General features: G+C 41.1%; 1 protein-coding gene across 1 annotated transcript in view; it reads left to right on the top strand.

Moving 5' to 3' along the window:
- The first annotated feature begins 3,110 nt into the window (after nt 1–3,110).
- LOC125900186 (aryl hydrocarbon receptor-like) overlaps nt 3,111–20,339 on the top strand; it is a 61,185-nt gene continuing 43,956 nt past the window's right edge. The window contains exon 1 of the mRNA XM_049595079.1: nt 3,111–3,619. Within this exon, the coding sequence (XP_049451036.1) occupies nt 3,561–3,619 (59 nt within the window). The 5' untranslated portion in view covers nt 3,111–3,560. The remainder of the gene's footprint in view (nt 3,620–20,339) is intronic.

Genomic DNA, 20,339 nt, shown 5'->3' with positions numbered 1-20,339 from the left:
TATTTCCAGTGGCTTTTTGACATCAAACATAGATGTTTTGTAGCGATCCATCTGCTTTTTTCCAGCAGGGATAGTGGCACAAAAAACAGATTTGTTTTACCAGGACATTGCTGCATTGCTTGCAGGGATCGTGCCCCCCAAAAGCAGGTATGTTTAGTCTTAACATGATGTTTTCCTAACTGTAACCACATATATGTACTGCTCATAAACACTAAATAGGGCGACTTACATAGTTATAGCCAATAGCGACCATCACATAAATAAATCAATGTTTTACATGCATACTGACAGATGTGAACAAACTGACAGTGTGAATTTTCAGCATAATCTACTCAAAACCTGCCCAGAAAGGCATTTTGTGGCCAAATGTATGTGGACACATCTGTGAGCACTTTTGGTCTAGGGCTGTTCTCCATGGTTTGGGCTTGGCTCCTTAGTTCCAAGAAATTTAAAGGGAGTTTTAATGCTACACCATTCACTGCTCCCTTAGACAATAGAGTGCTTCCAGTGTTGTGGCGGCAGTTTGGGGAAGGCCCTTTCCTGTCTCAACATGACAATGCCCCTATGCACAAAGCCAGGTCCATAAAGATATGCTTCTCCAGCTTAGCGTGGAAGAAATTCAGATCTCACCCACTAATGCTCTTGCAGCTGAGCGGGAGTGAATCCAAAAACTTGTAAAAGGACTTTCCACAGGAGTGGAGGCTGATATTAGCATATTAATGCCCTTTGTCTTGGAATTAGATGCTAAATTACACATGGGTGTGATGTTTTGGTGTCCACAGTTTGTTTGAGTGTGAACAGAGCTTTGGCCATGTAATTAGATATGTAATATAAAGTAGTGGCATTATTTACAGGTTAAAAGCCCCCATTAACGTGTAGCTTTTGGACTTAACACAAAACTTTGAAGCTGTTTATCCTCACTTGTATTAAATCTACATCAGCTGGTGGCCAAACTTGACGCTGGCTTGCTTGTGCTGACATGTAACATGCCAAAAAAGGCTTTTAAACTATGGATGACAACGAGTAATCAATGACTGATTAATCGGTTGTTATTATTTTAATTGATAAAAGATCTGATTCTGAAATATACACAGTGTGTAGTCTTGAATTTCATTCTTCATTCTTCTTCTATCATCATATAATGGTGTATTGTGAAAGCATGTTTCAGTGATCAGTATTAGCAAACAGTACGCAATATAACCATTTTATGACAAGGCAGCTGTCTTGGGGTACGGACCGACATTGGAAAATGAAGTGGGCAAACCATTATTCAGTTATATTAAATATGTTTCATATGTCTAGGCCTTTACATCCTTATGTTTCATAGGCAGTTTGAAGAAAAAGAAGAAAATGCATGTGGTATTGTTTGGTATAAGCAAAGTTTTCTTTTTTAAATCAAAATGAATCAATCGTTAATGTTACCAATGATCAATTAAGGACATTGCTTACAATTTGCAACCCTATTTTACACCTTTCTCTAAAAATAGCCACTTGGATTTTGTTTGTGTTCTTGAATTTGTTTATATAAATCAGTCATTGTGGATGTGTTCCCATTTATTTATTTTCAACAGAGAATGAAGTGGATGAGATTGAGGCAGGCATGTCCGAAGTCTACTAACTACTACTTCCTTCTGTTCCTTTTCGGATGTGTAACATTATGCTTTTCGATATTTGCAAATATTACTTTCTTTCTGTCTGCTTGTTTGTAAGTTTATGTCTTTTTTTTTTTTTTTTTTTACATGTTCGAAATAAATAATATCAATATTAAAGGTCGTGCGGCTTGTCTCTGAAAATATACTATATGTGGCCACCCCACACAATATTGGTTAATAAAGCAAGATCACTCTTTCCATTTTTTGACTCGTGGCACGACTATCATACAGTTTGTGGAAATGCACCAAGTAGGAACTACACAGGCAGAGCTTCTGTGTTTTCATGGAGACCATAAACAAGCAAACAAACAAGGAAGAAGCAGTAACGTCGACAGCAGGGGCCACTGCTTTCAAGAGCAATGGAACATTGAATACTTTTTCAATGGAAGATGACACAGTTGCGTATATGTCTAATTCAGTGGTTGATGTGAGATTCTGTGATAACCACACATTATTATTGCAATATTCAACTGGGCCTATACAAAAAGTTTTAAATTCATTTTCAATTTTTAATTGACTGTATCAGCATGGTGGGTTCCTGGTTTGAACCCAGGGTAGGGGAGCCCTTCTGTGTGGAGTTTGCATGTTCTCCCCGTGTCAGCGTGGGTTTCCTCCAGGTGCTCCAGCTTCCTCCCACACTCCAAAGACATGCAGGTTAATTGACGACTCTAAATTGCCCGTAGGTGTGAATGTGATTGTGAATGGTTGTCTGTCTCTATGTGTCAGCCCTGTGATAAGCCCCTTTTACACTGCCAGATTTTCGGCGGATGTTGGGCGTTTAGACACACAGAGCCGGATTGGCGAGTTGATCCGAGGTGCCAATTAAAAGAAGAAAGCTGTGAACAGGACAATGGATGCTTTATTGTATGGAGCAAATTACAACAAAGCAGCAGCGATGACAACCTGCCGCTGAAAGAAAAGAGGAAATAAACTGTCAGTAGACAGTATCATGAAAGCTACTGGTCTTATGTCGTGATTAAAGAAGCGACCATGCACAGATATACAGTTGTGCCGTGAGATTTTGGCTTTTGGCTTGGTCTAATTTGTGTGTGATCATGATGTGAGAAGCAGCGGGCCCCCAGGTATTTTCACATTATCTAATATGGCCTCCATTCAAAAAAAAAAAAAAAAAAAAATTGGACACCTCTTGATTAAGGCACAGTAGGCCTGTAGGTATAAACTGCAACAGCATAGATACAGTGGGAACATGACACTGAAGACAGGATGTAGTGAAGTACAAAATAAGTTCTGTATGCATCAGATTTAATGTAAATTATTATGGAAACTTCTCTATATTTCCTGCTGTGGTCAGAAAACTCAGCCAAAGAACATATTTCTCCAGCTAAGTCAAAAATCACAGCACACTGTGGATGTTTCAAAAGCTGACAGTCAGAGTCCAGTCCACCTTAAAACACAGCTCTGACACACATATACATTTCCTGAAAACGCCCCGTGCACGGAGACAGAAAAAAAGGAAAACTCAAGTGACTCTGAATAATAATAATACTAAGGCTGCGGTGTGTATGCAGAGAAGGGGGGGTTGGACTTGTGCTGTATTCTCCGCCAAACTTCTCCAAACTTCCCTTCCCTCCCCCCTCACAAAACTTCACCGCTTTTGCGTTCAGTCTGCTGCCTCAACCTCACCTCACCGCACCGCCGACCAAGGTCAGCGTCAGTGACCGCCCACAGGAACTGGCAACGCGGCACCAAACCTCCGCGGACCCCGGTAGCCTTTTTTTCTCCCTCTCTAACATTAGAGTTGGACTCACTCACTCACTGGCTGAGAAAACTACGGACTAACCGACTGCTGTCGCTGAGCGGATGGAGGAAGCCTCGGTAGCGAAGGAGTGAATCAGCCAAACGATTGTGAACAACGTCAAGTTTGTGAGCGTTAAACGAAGTGACACCATGTTGGGACACCCAGCGTCTTACGCTAACAAGAAGAGGAAGAAGCCTGTTCTCAAACAGTAAGACTTGTCAGAAACTATTGTGTGACTCCACAGCCCTTCTTTATACTGTACGCAGCCAGCTTATGGGGCTAAAATGAGTATATACATATTTAAAGCTGACATTTTGAAGTTAAAGTTAAGTACGTAAACACACCACCTGAGTTAACGTTAACAACAACTGGTGCGTTTATGAGTTAACGTTAGAGACGTAACTTTCAACTATCGGAAGTGGTGGACGTTATATAGAAAGATGGGCATCATCATAATCATAAAGTGTGCTTTATTTTAGAAAGCTGCTTTAAATTAAAATACCTCAAATTAAATCAAACTAGACATCTTTGCGAAAATGAAGGTAAGCCGAGTTAAGGTCGACCGCATCCTCGTTAAAACTATGTTATCACATATAATAGTTATATATCCATAACTGTGAGGCAGAAGTTGTCAGAATAACGAGCAACAGCCGGTAAAATGTGGCCGTGTGTGTGTGTAGACGGTTACAGTCTCCTCTGGGTTTTGTTTCCCCTTCTCTCGCGGACCACCTTAAGAATGTGTCTAGCTTGGATCTGGCATGGATATCTTGCCCTCGCGCATTAATCACAATCAAGTTGGAGAGTCGGCTGCTGCTCTCACGCGATGCTCCGAGGAGGGCGGAGGGCTCGCGGGCCCCGAGTATGTTATTGTAATCTGATACGGCCTCGCGCTCCATCTTTGTGGGATCACTGCTGTGTGTGTGCGTGTGTGTGTGTGTGTGCGCGCGCTGTATAGTGCCTATTCCTCTGGTTTTTCTTTATGCTCCTCTTGTTTATTACCGTTTTGAAAAGATTATTTTATAGTAAACTTTACAGTCAGTTGGAAGTACATAAAGAAATACTACATTAGAAAATAAAAGTTGTTTTAGATTCTTACTTCATTAAAAGTTTTTTTTTTAGTGTTGAACTGTTGATGCATTAACATCAGTAGTATTTTCGTGACTTAAAGTTTGTTTTTGAGTTTTTAAAACATTTTCAGTGACACAAAACCACCTAAAAAGTAAAACAAAAAAACAAAAACAAAAATAATAATAAAGTAGGTCAGGACTAACTCTTACTAAAAGATAAAAAAAAACCAAATAGACAATAGTAATATAAAACAAATGAAGGTAAATCAAAAATATCCTTAGGCATCAAAGGTGGGTGTTTTATAGCGACCAGTCACTGTGTTTCCAGTTGCTTTTTGACACCGAACGTGTGTGTTTTGTAGAGACTCGTCACTGTGTTTACAGTGGCTTTTTAAAGGGCCAGTGTGTAATATTTGGCATGGTTTATTGTCAATCTGAATCTGAATATTCTACCCATTAATATGTTTATACAAGTGTATGATCGCTATAAAATAAAATTTGTGTATATATATATATATATATATATATATAGCAAGGGCCTTGCTTTAGAGAGGTTGCCATCTTGCGCCGCCATGTATGTACGGCAGACCGAGTGGACAATCCAGCCAGCCAGAGAACGCGTTTCGCGTGTATAAATGAACCAACGAAGACAGCGGAAGGAAGGAAGAAGGAGGAGGAAACAGCAGAGTATTAGTAGTTCGTCGATAGAGAGTAGTGAAAAGTTTTTTTGGTTATAAAGTTTGTGAATGGACCACACTTACCACGCAACAGGAGAGAATGAACCCGAACCGTCATCTGCGAAGAAAAGAAGACGTAACTTCACTCCTTGTGATGCACTCTCTGCGGCGCTTTCCCTCCTGGTGATATATCTCCCCAGCGATGGTAGCAGTAGCACCGAATCCCATTCTGTGCATTCAGCCTCTCTTCTCGCCCGCTCAGCATCAAACACATGGAGTTCCTCATCTGTGTGCTCCGGCTCAAACAGGTATGGCTCTGGGTCTGTGTCCGCTACAAGAAACTCTTCAAAATCGCATTCAAAGTCGTCCATTGCAGCTACTATAGTCCGGAGATATTGCTAGGCTAAGCTGAGCTCTGTTTATCGGCTACGCTGTCAGTCAGCGTGCGGGCTGGAGGTTGGCGGAGCAGAGAGGGGAGGGGGGTCCCCACTCAGTATGGTAAACGAGTATGTGTGTAAAGTTATGAAGTGTGTCTGTTACCTTAGAAGAGTCAGAGTTTGGGACGGAGTCTTTTACCCCCTGGAGTGTTACCGGAGTTTTTGGAGTGCTCAAATAAACGGACCTTTTTCCCGAATGCTCCTCTGGTCTCCTGCTTGTGAGGGATTCATTACAATATCATAAAATGGTTTAGATTACTAAATAAACATTCACCTCGTCGCTAGATAGACCTACTCCTGAAAAAGTTGTGCGCAAGGCTTTTTGTCCCTACGAGGCCACTGTCATTTACCTGCCGGGAGGGGTGAGCGAGTGAGCCCTGCAATCGAGAATTTGACCACTGATGTCACTGTTTTCAACCCATTTTACACACTGGCCCTTTAAGCACTGAATGTGGGTGTTTTGTAGCACCCTGTCGCTGTGTTTCCGGTTGCTTTTTGACGCCGAACGTGTGTGTTTTGTAGTGACTCGTCACTGTGTTTACAGTGGCTTTTTAAGCACTGAATGTGGGTGTTTTGTAGCACTCTGTCGCTGTGTTTCCGGTTGCTTTTTGACACTGAACGTGTGTGTTTTGTAGTGACTCGTCACTGTGTTTACAGTGGCTTTTTAGGCACTGAATGTGGGTGTTTTGTAGCACCCTGTCGCTGTGTTTCCAGTTGCTTTTTGACACTGAACATGTGTGTTTTGTAGTGACTCGTCGCTGTGTTTCCAGTTGCTTTTTGACACTGACCGTGGGTGTTTTGTAGTGACTTGTTGCAGTGTATCTGGTGGCTTTTCAGGTGCTAAACGTGGGTGTGTTGTAGCGACCTGTCACTGAATTTCCAGCTGCTTCTTAGGCACCGAACGTGGGTGTGTAGTGACGTCACTGTTTCCAGTGGCTTTTTGACACCCAATATGGGCGTTTTGTAGGGACCTGTTGCAATGTTTCCAGCTGCTTTTTAGGTACCGAACGTGGGTGTGTTGTAGCTACCTGTCGCTGTGTTTGCAGTTGCTTTTTAGGCACCTAATTTGTGTGTTTTTAGTAGTGCCCTGTTACTTTGTTGCCAGTGTCTTTTTGGCGCCAAACTTGGGTGTTTTGTAGTGACCCATCGCTGTGTGTCCGGTGTCTTTTTGACACCAGAGTGGGTGTTTTGTGGCGACCTGTCACTGTGTATCCAGCTGCTTTATAGGCACTGAACGTGGGTGTGTTATAGTGATTCGTCGCTGTGTTTCCAGCAGCCTTTTAGACACTAAACAAGCATTGTTTTTTTTTTTGACTCCACTACATTTAAAATTCAGAGTGTTCTTTTGACCCCACTACATTTCTATAAACACTTTTGTTAATTACGTTTAATTACGTCATTACGTTTTGTATACGTACGTAATTTAAAAGCAAGTACTCCAGTACCCAAACTCAAGTACTATTTTGACTCGGCAGCTTTCACTTTTATTAGAGTAATATTTGTACAGGAGTATCTACACTTTGACTCAAATTATGGAGTTGTGAACTTAGTCCACCACCTGTCTGACTACTGCATTACAGTATTTTGTGGGACTTTTTTAACAAAGGTGGTCTCAAGTCCCAAGTCCTACACTTGGGTCACAAAAATTATGACTGAAGTCTGACTAATAATTCATTATAGTTAGGGTTACAACAGTATTCTTGCTAATGGATGTACATAAAGACAGATGGTTTTCTTAGGTGGTGGTAGAGACCAAAATCTAGCTAAAAAGAGACTCAAGTATGAAACTTGAGCAAAAAAAGGCACCATTTTTGGTCTAAATATAAAGCTTAGGCCCTGCCCTCCATCACAGTTCAAACCACAGTGTCCCAGTATTACTTTTAAATTGACTGGCATGTCTTTAATGCAGGGATTAACAACAGACTAACTAAATAGACAAACTAAATCCATGTAATGGTTTGTTTACATAAGCAATATTTGTAAACATGTTGTGGTGCTTTTTAAAATCATACTGTTAAACACAGATGCACTGTGAGTCAACAGAGAGCAGATACGTGTGCTTATAGTGATCTGGCAGCTCGGGTATAGGCAGTTCCCAGTGTAAATCCCAAAATAAAAAGGTGGCCTGTGTGCAGACGTCTGTGTTTCTGAAGATGTGGGGCTGTGCAGCGAGGACTGAGGTTTTCTGGACAGCCAGCTGGGCTCAGCTGCACAAAGGCACCATTGAGCCTGACTGTAAAAAGCTGTGGTCACTACACAGGGGCATTCCACGGCAGATCTGGCCATCCTAATTCTCTGTTTTATTACCGTGGACGCCTTCTGTGTGCGTTGCCAGTCTCCTTTGCCATGCATCCTGCTACATTATTAAAATGTAATGTATTCCATGCACTAACTCTCCCACTCTTATTGCAACCATTTTATTCAGTTTGCAAGCAATGTTGTTCTCATGCATTGAAACATTTAAAGCTTGAGTGCAGAACTTCTGTCTCCTCCCTCTGGCAATTAGAGTAATTACATCAACGCATGCTTTTAACATATGCCAACAGGTGAGCTAGCTGCGTCACACCCACCTCTTTTTTTAAAGATAAAATTTCATAGATAGTATAGATAGACAAGAAAGGGGCGCACGCTCTATTAGTCTAACTACTGGGGCCCCCCACAAGTCTTTTTTGACTTTAATCCTCCCTCTGAATGCCAAGATACTTTTTTATCTGGAGCATCTACTCAATTTTTCTTGGAGGCTTCTTAGGATTTCTTAGTATCGTCTGCCATCCTAGCTGACACCGAATATTAGTATGTTATCAGAAAGACGTTGCAATCTTACATTGGATGGACGTAAAATTTTGATTGGAATAAACATCGAGATAACGATATTTTAAATGTCTAAGGACGTTAGAAGTTCATGTTGTGTGGCCTTTAATATTATGACGTTTTGAGTTTTGGTTTCCATACTTTGTGATTAAACGTCGTTATTCTACGTCAAGAGGATGTTTGCGTGAGACGGTGGATTTTGGTTACTTAACAACACAACTTAAAACCAACAAAATATCCGTGTCACCTGTCATTAGTATTCTACACCACATTTATTTTGACATTAGATGTTGTCCTGGCATTGAACTTAGGTTCAATAAGCATTGAAAAACCAAAATGAAAAGCAGTGCCAACAAGAAAAAGACAAAACAAATATAATATAATCTAATGCTTTGGATGGTTGACATAAAACCCATCACATCACTGTGCCTGTGTGGGAATGTCACCACAGACACTCCAGAAAGTCCAGCACACTGAGAAGTACAGAGAGCTTTTCCTGTTGGCGATAGACTTAACTTGCATTGTGTGAACTTGTTCGGCAAGGACTTGAATGTAATGGACGTTCAAACTCACAAGATTTAAATTGACAACCATCATGTTGTCACAAAAACACATTACTCCAACTGTAGTCTCCCAAATTCATGTAGGAACTAAACAATAAGAATTCATTCAATTTTATACACACTACCAACACAGAAAATTAATTTGAGACCTGCTTTGTCCTTTTCTCAGCCCACTACAGTGTTGTTTTTCAACAGCAGCGGCACTCCTACAGGTTTCTGTGAAAATATTAGTTAATTATAGTTTATCGGGCTCATTAAAGCCCTCCAGAGAGTGCAGTGCTAATGTGTACTTAACACTGAGTAAGTGGATTATAAATTGGACGCTTAATAGTGAGACTGTGCATTTATTTTAGCAAACAATGGCATCCTTAATCAGAGGGGATAATATGCTTCACCAGTGCAAATGTTTTTTTGCACAGTAATCTAAAGGGATTGTGAGAAACGCACACACAGGCAGACGTGCTGATAAGAGGTTTGGCAGGACACCAAAACACTCCTGGTGATCAGTAACAAAGTTGCCCTTTGTTTTTTGCCCTTTGTTTCTTTTTCAAGGAGGAGTCTTCACAAACACCAGTGAAACACTTGAGTTTTTAGCCCTGTCTAACACACTTACAGGAAAAATGTCTCCATTTATGACACAACTTGAAAGAAACCTATGTGCACTGCTAGCTATGGAATAATATTGGGTATGTTAAAGCTGTCTTAGAATACCAGACAGTGTAGCTTAAAGGGATAGTTCACCCCAAAATCAAAAATACATATATCATTCGTCATATTTCCTTCTCTTCAATATAACTAGATAGCACTCAGCTTGTGGTGCTTAATAATTTGCAAAACTCAACAGCAGTGTCTTTCTGGCTGCTCAAGATAATCTGCAGACCTTGTTATGAGCAGTTTTATGTAGTTTTAGGCACCAAATTTGGGTGTGTTGTAGCGACCAGTTACTGTGTTTCCATTTGCTTCTTAGGCACCGAATGTGGGTGTTTTGTAGCGACCTGTCACTGTGTTTCCATTTGCTTCTTAGGCACCGAATGTGGGTGTTTTGTAGCGACCTGTCGCAGTGTTTCCAGCTGCTTTTTAGGCACCAAATTTGGGTGTTTTGTAGCAACCTGTTGCTGTGTTTCCAGTGGCTTTTTGACACCAAACATGGGTGTGTTGTAGCGACCTGTTACTGTGTTTCCAGCAGCTTTTTGACACCGAACATGAGTGTGTTGTAGCGACCTGTTGCTGTGTTTGTAGTGGCTTTTAGGCATCGAACTTGGGTGTTTTGTAGTGACTTGTCACTGTGTTTCCAGTGGCTTTTTGACACAGGATGTGGGTGTTTTGTAGTGACCTGTCACTGTGTTTCCAGTGGCTTTTTGACACAGGATGTGGGTGTTTTGTAGCGACCTTTCGCAGTGAGTTCAGCAGCTTTGTAGGCACAGAATTTGGGTGTGTTGTAGCTACCTGTTACTGTGTTTCCAGCAGCTTTTTGACACAGAACATGAGTGTGTTGTAGCGACCTGTTGCTGTGTTTGTAGTGGCTTTTAGGCATCGAACTTGGGTGTTTTGTAGTGACCCGTCACTGTGTTCCTAGTGTCTCTTTGACACCAAATTGGGTGTTCTGTAGCGACCAGTTGCTTCGTTTCCAGCAGCCCTTTAGACACTAAACAAGGGGGCACTACTACTTACTTTTTTCCTAAACTACACTCGCTAACAATGCACAAAAAGAAGCATGTATCTACTGCTAACTCACTTAGCACCACAGAGCTAGCTAACTTTACAGCTCAGTCAAGGAGGATGCCATTAATGTTTACATCCCGCACAGTCACAAGCATGAGCCTCTCAGTTTGTGGGTGTAGTAAGGTAGAAAGAAATAGTTCCTACATGAAACGACTCTTAACAAGGTCTGTGGATTATCTTCAGTAACCAGATCATGATTTCTGGAAAGAATTTTGTTGAATTTTTCATTTATTTTATTTTTTGCATCTATTGCCATTATATTAGAGAGAAGGCAGACATCTCAATGGCTGACGTCTTAGACACATAGCAGTTCATACCCAAATGAATTTGAAAGCTGTAATGTTTTTCAGTCTTACATATCATCATGTCTATCTGCTTGGTGGAGCAGGGCAAAACAAATGAGACAGCTCTTGCTCAGGTTGAGTTGGATATTTGATCCCTGGCTATTCTTGTCCACATGTTTAAATGCCCCAAAGGAAGACACAGAAACCAAAGTTGCTGCTGGTGTGTGTAGGTGTAGTAAAAAGTGTTGCTTTGTACAGAAGTGTCTGCCAAGTTGATGTAATGTAAACAATAGCCTGGGCTGGGAACATGGGGATTTTTTTTTTTTCCCAGATGCGAGTACTGTCCGAACAGTATCTCTAACAGTTAAGAAACACTGTGTGTGCGTGACACTGAGATAGAAGCAACCAGCGTAGCCAGAACGTTCAGCCCAAACCAGTCCCAGCCCAAGAGCTCTGGGTGAAAACCTGACCTGAAGCCAGTGCTTAAAACTTCTAAAGACTCCGAAAAAGCTCTGAAGAGTTTGTGGCTGGCTCCCTCCTGGATTCCAGCGGTGCCCCCCAGAGTCACAACTGAAAAACAACAAAAAAGAACATGTACAACATCTATAGAAATGTCTGCATCCAATTCTCCACTTCTGTTTCAAACACTCTCCACATCCGTAGTTTCTCCAGAACATCGCTGAATACATTACTTCTTTGTCACGCTACTGCCTCTGCATATCTCTCAAGCTCCTCTGGACACAGCGGATTTAGCAACTTATTGGCAAAGTGATTCTTCAGATCGTATCTGTGCCTGATTTTTGCATTTGTTCATGCCGCTTCGTAATTATGTTTTGTGCTGCATGATGCAACCGGAGAGCTGCATTAACCACACTTTCTGTGGAGTAAACAAGGGGGGTTTCTGTCTCAGCATGAGCATATATAACAGAAAGCCTAACGTTTGGATTGATTTCAGAACGCTGCTCTGTAGGATCTTGTTAAACAGGACTGCCGTTGCTGTAACCCATTCATCATCTTTGTTCTCGTACATTTATGTGCAACATATGTTATTTTGTGTGAGTTCTCTCTTCTATTTTTTACCTCTCTGTCTGGAAAGCTCTTTGTAGTCTAAGGCCTGCTTTTGTAAACTATCCTACGTCCAAATTTGCAGTCTGTGTTTTCCAGCAGCCAAACATGTGTATAGAAAGCACGCTTTTCCTACTTTTGAGCCACTGAGTCATTCCTCTCGATCTGGCAGACGCTCCGCCTGCTCCGAGCAGACAAATGTGTGTCAGTGTCATTACAGCAGACTGAGTGCAACATGGGCCTCCTAGACTCAGAGGCAGAGGTGACTGGGTTCATATCTCCGCTCTTTCGCTCTTGAGATAAGGAAATGAAATAGAAACCGAGGGATGAGGTATAACATCTGCCTCCCGTACAATGAACATCCTGATGTCTGCTGCTCAACCCCGTGATCCATAGCAAATCAAGGTGGAAAAAATGGTTCTGAATGCTGGCTTTTGTCTGCGCTCGGCATTTCTTGAGAGTGAGATCAGTCCTGCTTCATTTCTGAGAAGGTACAGCTTGGGTCTGAAGCCAGCAATCAAGTTCAGGCTGCATTCCCTGCAGACTGTTTAGTGGCAGAGAGGGAAACTTTATAGCCTATCATTAACCAGAGTTTCGGTAAAGAGAGAAATTTAGGAGGAATTTAGGTAGGGAATTTGCAACCTGAAACTGCATATATGCTTTGGTAGTGATAGACCTGGATAAGTTGATGACGTTGTGTTTTAGGGCTGAAACCAACTGATTCAGCTGATTAGATTTGGCCAGTCTGTGGCAGATCTGTGATTGGTTCCTCCTGAGAAATATTTACAGAGAAAACTTCTGCTTGAGGACATCTCAAAGGTTACCCACAACGCTTTGCAACACATTGATAACGATCACATCTCTATGCAGTCCAGCGCAATGATCATCAGTTATACACAGTGACGTGATTTGTACACCTAAACTAATCACGTTGTCAACTTATTGTAAGATACATAGACATGACCTCAATCATTTTGCTGATCTTGATTTTACCTTTTGTGTTTACATGCACATTTGTTTACACAAGAATGTCACCAACATTTTAACCAACATGACGCCAGAATAAACTTCAGGGTTTTCCTTATCGCTGGGAGACAAAGACGACAGAGACGACACAGTTTAGCTTACCAGTAGCTTGCAGCTGCAATTTTGGAGATGAAGACTCAAAGTCCTGGTAGTCCCTAGCTTGCCAACTAGGACTGGGCGATAAAATGACTATGTACGATATATTGATATATTTTCAAGCAAGATATAAATTTAGGCAACAGGGTTCATATCGATATAGAGTCAAGTTGCATTACATGACACATAACAGTGTGCATCTTTTTTTCTGTCACACTCTCCGCATAGCTCCGCCCCACTCACTCACACAAGTTCTCCAGCAACACTTTATAGAGCTGTAGCCTGACGTGCACTTCCCCAGAAATGTAGCTACACGTCACAGTGACGCAGACCTCCTGTCTGTTTCTGTAAGCTGAAACCATTTCCCTCAGTGGAAACAAAGCTTTGATTTACTTTAATTTCACAGATAAGAAACAATAAATTGTGAAGACAATAAAGCCTCCACAAAAATAGCAATTTAAGTCTTGTGTGTGATTTATCCTGGCTTCATATGAGCAGAGGAAATCGCTGCAATTCGCTAAGCTAATTTATACAATGTAAAATGCCAAAGGCCTGTGCTAATAATGTTAGCATGTTATATTTGTTTTGGTTTAGTAGGAGATGGCTGTTTTGTCAGTGAACCTTGTGAGTTGTAATGGAGCCGAATTTTCTTACATTACCTTTGTCAAATGTTGCTGATGTGCCTGGCTTCATGTAGAGGAAAAGTTTGCTAGCTGCTAGGCTAATTTATACAATGTAAAATGCCATAGACTTGTGCTAAAAACATTAGCATGTTGTATTTGTGGGGAAAAGCAAAAGACAAATGTTTTGTCTGTGAATGCTGCAACTTATAGTGAAGCTGATTAGTGTACTTGTGTTTGAAAATTGTCTCTATTAAGCTATGTTTAATGTGTGTTTTAGGTGTGTTTTGAATCAATTAAACTTTACAGCACTTCAGCCACCGACTAGTGTTTTGGAGGTGTAACTGTGCGGCTGCATATTTTCAAATGGGAATAAAATCCCTGTCTTTGCATTTTATTTATTTTTATTTATTTATTTTGATCACCGTTTTTATTTTTATATAAAAGTGCTTGTGACATCTCAAATGTGGTTTTGACTTGCAACTGAAAACATGTAGCCCGTTTCTTAGAAAATACAAAGATATATATCATATATCGCTAGTTAGTAAATACTGAGACAGGGTTTTACGCTAACTTTTTTCCCAAGGTGCACATGTGCTCCTAAGTTGAAAAAGTAAGGAGCACACAAAGAACTTTAGGGGCACAATGTAAATTGATCAAATAATGTGTTTTCCGTGATAAACGTGATGCAAATAGACATTTACAAGCAAAATTATTTAATGAATTTGTATACAAAATGTACAGAAAGGTAAAATCATCAAGTTTTGAAAAAGTATTGCAATTTAATTTTGTCTTTAATGTTATTATCTAATATATATATTATCTTTGCAATATGATTATCTTGTATAATGTTATTACTATCCTAAAACATTCTCCAGGTCCTCTGAAACTCTGCAGGACTTATTTCCACCCTGCCCAGCAGCGGTACCGTGGCGAACGGTCCCTAACCGCGGGGAGAACGGAACAGGCTTCACCGTAGGTCCGCCGCATCCTTCACACTTTGACTTATTTCCACGCTGCCGACAGGGACTTATATTCATTGTGCCGACAGTGGCTTGGAAAACCGCCCAGAGGGAAGAGGGAAGGCGTCTGGAGTTCCTCCAACATTTGCGGTTAGATTATCATATTTTTTTTATTGACAAAAATATAGGCTGCTTCGGCTGATTTTTTTTTATGCGCACATGTGCCCCTAAATATTTTTTACAGTTCGCACACACCTATTTTTAGTCGCAAATGTGAGTGAAACGCTCGCACTGTCGAGCCCTGTGAGATATGAATTTTTGTTCATATCGCCCAGCCCTATTGCCAACCCCTGGCATGACTCAAAAACTCGGTCGTTTGAAGCTTTACCCTTCAACAACTTCATCCTCCACTCTGTTAATCCACCAGCAAACCACCCAGCTCCCAGGTTGCCACCCCCAGCAGCCTGATTATGGAGGCAACTGCTGCATAACCAGGGTTTCTAAACATGTCTGTTAATCACAAGAGGCATCACGTAGTTTGTTTTGTTTTTTTTCTGGCAAAATTTTGAATAAAGTCTCAAAGTGGGTACAGACTGACGACAGACTCCGTAAAACTTTAATAAGGATGGAAGATTTTGAAGTCTGTGATTGTCTCTAATGCTGTATGTTCTTTTGTTATGTCTGGCCATGTTTGTTTTTCTCTCTATCTGCTGTACTCTGGTCTTTCGTGCAAAAGAGATCTTGATCTCAATGAGATTACCTGATTAAATAAAGGTTGTATAAAGAGGGAATACCTTGTGGAGGAACTGTGAATAGAGTTCTGTGGACTTGGCTGGGAGCATTGAAGCAAATCTGGAGGCTTGTGTTGTTTTTTTCCTTTAATTTATCTTTGTTCCAAATTGCCTGAGTGACAGCAGCTGAAGTCGTACCCTGAACAACAGTTAAAGAACCGCAACCATGACGGATCAGGCAATGAAAACACAATTTCAGGGTTGTTTATTTACTCGCCTTACCTCTTACTAGATGTTTTTTCCAACCAGTGAGTCATTTGTATTGAAAATCAGCTGTTTCTCAATCAGAGCATTCTTAGCTGACACCCAGCGATTCACTGTGTGTGTATATTAATACCACCAATAATAATTTTACAGTGCCAGGATTAGGGCTGGGCCATATAACGACTGTGTACAATATATCGATGTATTTCAAGCTCTCCAGCAGCACTCAGAGAGACACAGAGCTGCTCCTCTGTTTAATCTGTCTGTTCATTAGTCTACAATGTGCCAGTGGTATATGTTGCACGTGCTACGCCAAATCAGTCTGTGACATGAAATTACCGCAGTAGCACACATGCAATTGTGGTTTGTGTGTGAGGCAGATTGTAGCGCATCACCGTTCTTCTTGGTAGTTGTAGTCTGTTTTGTGAAACAGAAACAGCGCCTAGATGTAGGCGACAGATGTATTTAACAAACATTTCATATACAAGACGTATATAATGAGGACAAAATGTGTCTCGCTTCTTCCCTCCCTCGGCCTCTCTGTTGATGCTCTGTGCATTAATAAGATTAATCATTTTCCAGCACGAGGTTCATTTGAAAGGCCATGGAAAAGAACTTTTTAATTGTTTTCAGACAACATGGATTTAAGCCTACTTGATACTTTTATACTCATGTTATAGTTTTGTGTCCTGTGCTGCGAACCTTTAAACCTCTGTAGCTCCGGTGCTGTATGCAAAAAGTTAACGTACACAGTGTTTCCCATACATTCATTTATCTGTGGCGGTGCGCCACGAATAAATTATCTCTGCCACATAGAGATTTTTATGCTTTTGGCGCTACCTGTTCGACCTTGCTCATAAACACATTATAATGGGACTCAGTGTCTGTGAATGTAGCTTGTCGTTACAATTCCGGTGCAATAGGTGGCGGTATGCATCGTAAAGACGCACTTAACGCACCTGGTCCACCAGAAGAAGAAGAAGCAGATGTAGTAGCAGAACGGATCCAAAGACCTCTCGGTACAAATATGTGGGCAAACAAGTCCAAAAGTGGTTCGAATAACTCTAACTCATCATGTTATATTAGCCTGTGTCTGTATTAACGTAGCTGGAAGCTCAACATGTGCAGAGACATTAACTCACGCTGTTAGCAGTGTTAACTGCAGCGCGAGTCCTGTAGCAGCTCGCCACCCTGTTAATCAATTACAGCGGCTCCACTGGCAACGGGAGCGGCACGACAACCCCCGTCTGTCGCGCGACAACTCTCTGTTTTACGCGGCTCTTCTATTTTTGTGGCGCTACGCGACCCTCCAGCAGATAAAAACTATATGAAATAGTGTGCTAAACGAGCACAATGCGTTTTTAAATGAATGAACCATTATCAGAGGTGATATGTGATGATTTTTTCCATGCATTTATCCATGTTTATCCGTGACATTGTGTAAATGTCCGTGGCGGACATTTGAAAGTGAGTAGATGACAAACAGTACAGTAAATTTGTAAATAACTCAAATATTTGTAATAACTTCTAGCCTCTGGGCTTGGCAAACAGTAAACAACCCTGCTGGCGTCTCTACGTGTCGCTTCCGTACGCAGTCAGTGGAGCCCAAATGAATACCCAAATTTATACAGTCTATGGCCGCGACGCTACGCTGACGTGACGTAGGTTTGCAGCCGGTGGAGCCCGGCCGTGTGGTTCTGCTCGTTAGTAATTAACTCTGACGTTGGATGTTCACTTCTTCACACAGATGAGTATTGAAAAATACTTTTAATACCCCCCCCCCCGTCCTTGCATTTTATTTTGATCACAGTCTGTTTATAAAAGTGCTCGTAACATCTCAAATGTGGCTTTGACTTGCAGCTGAACATGTAGCCCATTTTGTCAAATACCGAGATATATATTGTGCCGTTCAGCTTGAAAATACTGAGATATGAATTTTAGTCCATATTGGTAAGACCTAGCAAAGGTCTTAGTGTAACCACATCAAATCAAATGATTAGGATTTATTCTTGCTAGGTCTTGATTGTCGTTGTTTGCTGCTTTCATAGGGATGCAGTGACTGGGTGTGTAACTGAAATTTCACCAGGGTATACAGTGTATGTGGGTATCTGTGTGCAGCATTAGTCCAAATAAACCCTGAATTCACCCAGGTAGATGTAAAAATATTCTGCTCTCTACAGTTGCGGGCCAGCTGTTTACAGTCCTGTAACGTTATCCCCACCATTGGCAGTGGCCACGTTCATCAGGGTTTTCTGCTCTTTTTTACAACCAGGCTTTATTTTGATGCTTTGTATGTGCACTCTGGCACCTTTTTTGCATTTATAAAACCAAAATCTCAGTTTGTATTAGTTTATTTTCATTGTGAATTACAAAAGGGTTGGTGGGCCACGGGCCTCAAGTTGAATATCACTGTTGTATAGTCAGCCTGCTGGATCTCCATCAGTTTAAACAGCTGTAGACTCTTTAATAATAAAAAACTGTGACTAGAATTTACTGTCAGCCTCACGCTCCTGATGTGCATGGTGGCCTAGTAAATGTTTGGTCTGACCATGACAACAGTTACCAATCAAGTTAATTAGCCTTGATAATTTATATTCCATAATATTATTCGCTTTCACAGGGCACACAGAGGCGCTTTTGTCAGGACGTAGATTAAAGACATGTTTTTGGCAGAGGGTTTGGCACTTGTCAGGATTTAGTGATTAGACGTGGTTAAACTAAACAACAGATTGGCTCACGCTTATTAGCATCACATTCATCTCATTAGGTAAATAACCTTGTTACCTCGTTAGACTCCACACTCCTCCTGCGCAATGCGACTGCACGGCTATACACAAAAGAAGCTGGTCTGGCAGAGGTGAGGAGGCGATAACAAAGCTGCAGACAGCTGGCGCTTTTGCAGAGATGTTAAGTTTTGATTTGGGGATCTAGGCATTTTGACATTCACTAGACTGAACAGTATCTTTATACTATCATAGTTTTGGTTTACTGCATTATAACACTCCTATCTTTCCTTTATCGTTACTTTTCTTCCTGGCAGGATTGAGCCTCCATATATAAGCTGTAAGTGTTTTTCCTCAGCAGGTGTGTAGTGCAGGAATGACAACAGTGGTGTTGTGTGTCGTCCCCGTTGCGCCCTTTCACTCGCACTTGGTTTCGCTCCCATTATAGCATGTGTGTCTGATTTGTGAGTAATGACATGTATCTCCAGCAAGCATGGGTGGTCTCAAATCTTGTCGCCCTTAAAGTGAAAGTCAAGCGGAGTAAATAAAGCTGCTGTCGTGGTAAAAAAAAAAAAAAAAAAAAAAAGAGAGAGGTTTCCATTTTGACAAACTACACAAGTAGTTGATGAAATGACTTGTGGTGACTTTGTATATTTTGCATGCTGGTGTCTGTGCTGTTTATACTCGGCTGAAGATTGCGTCCTTGAGAAAAAACCCACTCTGTATTGTTTTCGTGTTTGAACAGATAGACAGCGGATGGGATCTTTTTGCTGTTCAAAATCGGGTGCAGTTTCCTGTTGCTCAATGTCAACTTGATGTCCTGTTCACCACTGCAAAGACTAAGACTAGGGCTCTGAGTCAGAGTGCTGTACTTCTAATTTTGTGGAGCATTTATAGGCCCTTGTACACAAAAAAACATAGCTTCAGTTCAGGGAGTGTAGAGAGTGCTAGTACATTACAGCAGCCGTCCTGAAGGGAAAGACCACGTCAGTTTGCTTCATGCAGCACAGTTCAGCATCATCTGCTAAGGTTCTGCGCATGTCAGTCAAACATAGTGCAGTTTCTACCTTTTCATTATAGAGAGCCAAACTAACCTGAAAAGATGAAACATGACATTGTTGTATCGTTCCAAGCTATATAAGGATCTTGCAGTGATGGGTAGAGTTTAAGTGCTGAATTCTGTACTCTAGTACAGGTACAGTGACGCAGACCTCCTGTCTGTTTCTGTAAGCTGAAACCATTTCCCTCAGTTTTATTTACTTTAATTTCACAGATAAGAAACAATAAATTTTGAAGACAATAAAGCCTCCACAAAAGTAGCATTTTAAGTCTTGTGTGTGATTTATTCTGGCTTCATATGAGCAGAGGAAATCTCTGCTTGTTGCTAAGCTAATTTAGACAATGTAAAATGCCATAAGCTTGTGCTAATAACGTTAGCATGTTATATTTGTTTGGAAAACATGTTTAGTATAAGACAGTTGTTTTGTCAGTGAACCTTGTGAGTTGTAATGGAGCCGAATTTTGTAACGTTACCTTTGTTAAATGTTGCTGTTGTCCCTGGTTTTATATGAGTAGATGAAAAGTCTGCTAGCTGCTAGGCTAATTTATACAATGTAAAATGCCATAGGCTTGTGCTAATAACATTAGCATGTTGTATTTGTGGGGAAAATGTGTCCGGAAAAAGACAAGTGTTTGTCTGTGAATGCTGTGAGTTATAGTGAAGATGATTTGTGTTGTTGTGTTTGAAACTGTCGCTGTTAAGCCATGTTTAATGTGTGTTTAATGTGTGTTTTGAGTCAACTAAACTTTACAGCACTTCACAGAAACCTCTGCTGCGGACGAGTGTTTTGGAGGCGTAACTGTAGAGTGACACAGACACA

Source organism: Epinephelus fuscoguttatus, linkage group LG13, assembly GCF_011397635.1.
Source record: "Epinephelus fuscoguttatus linkage group LG13, E.fuscoguttatus.final_Chr_v1".
NCBI lineage: Eukaryota > Metazoa > Chordata > Actinopteri > Perciformes > Serranidae > Epinephelus > Epinephelus fuscoguttatus.
This window is presented reverse-complemented; position numbering and strand designations above follow the sequence as displayed.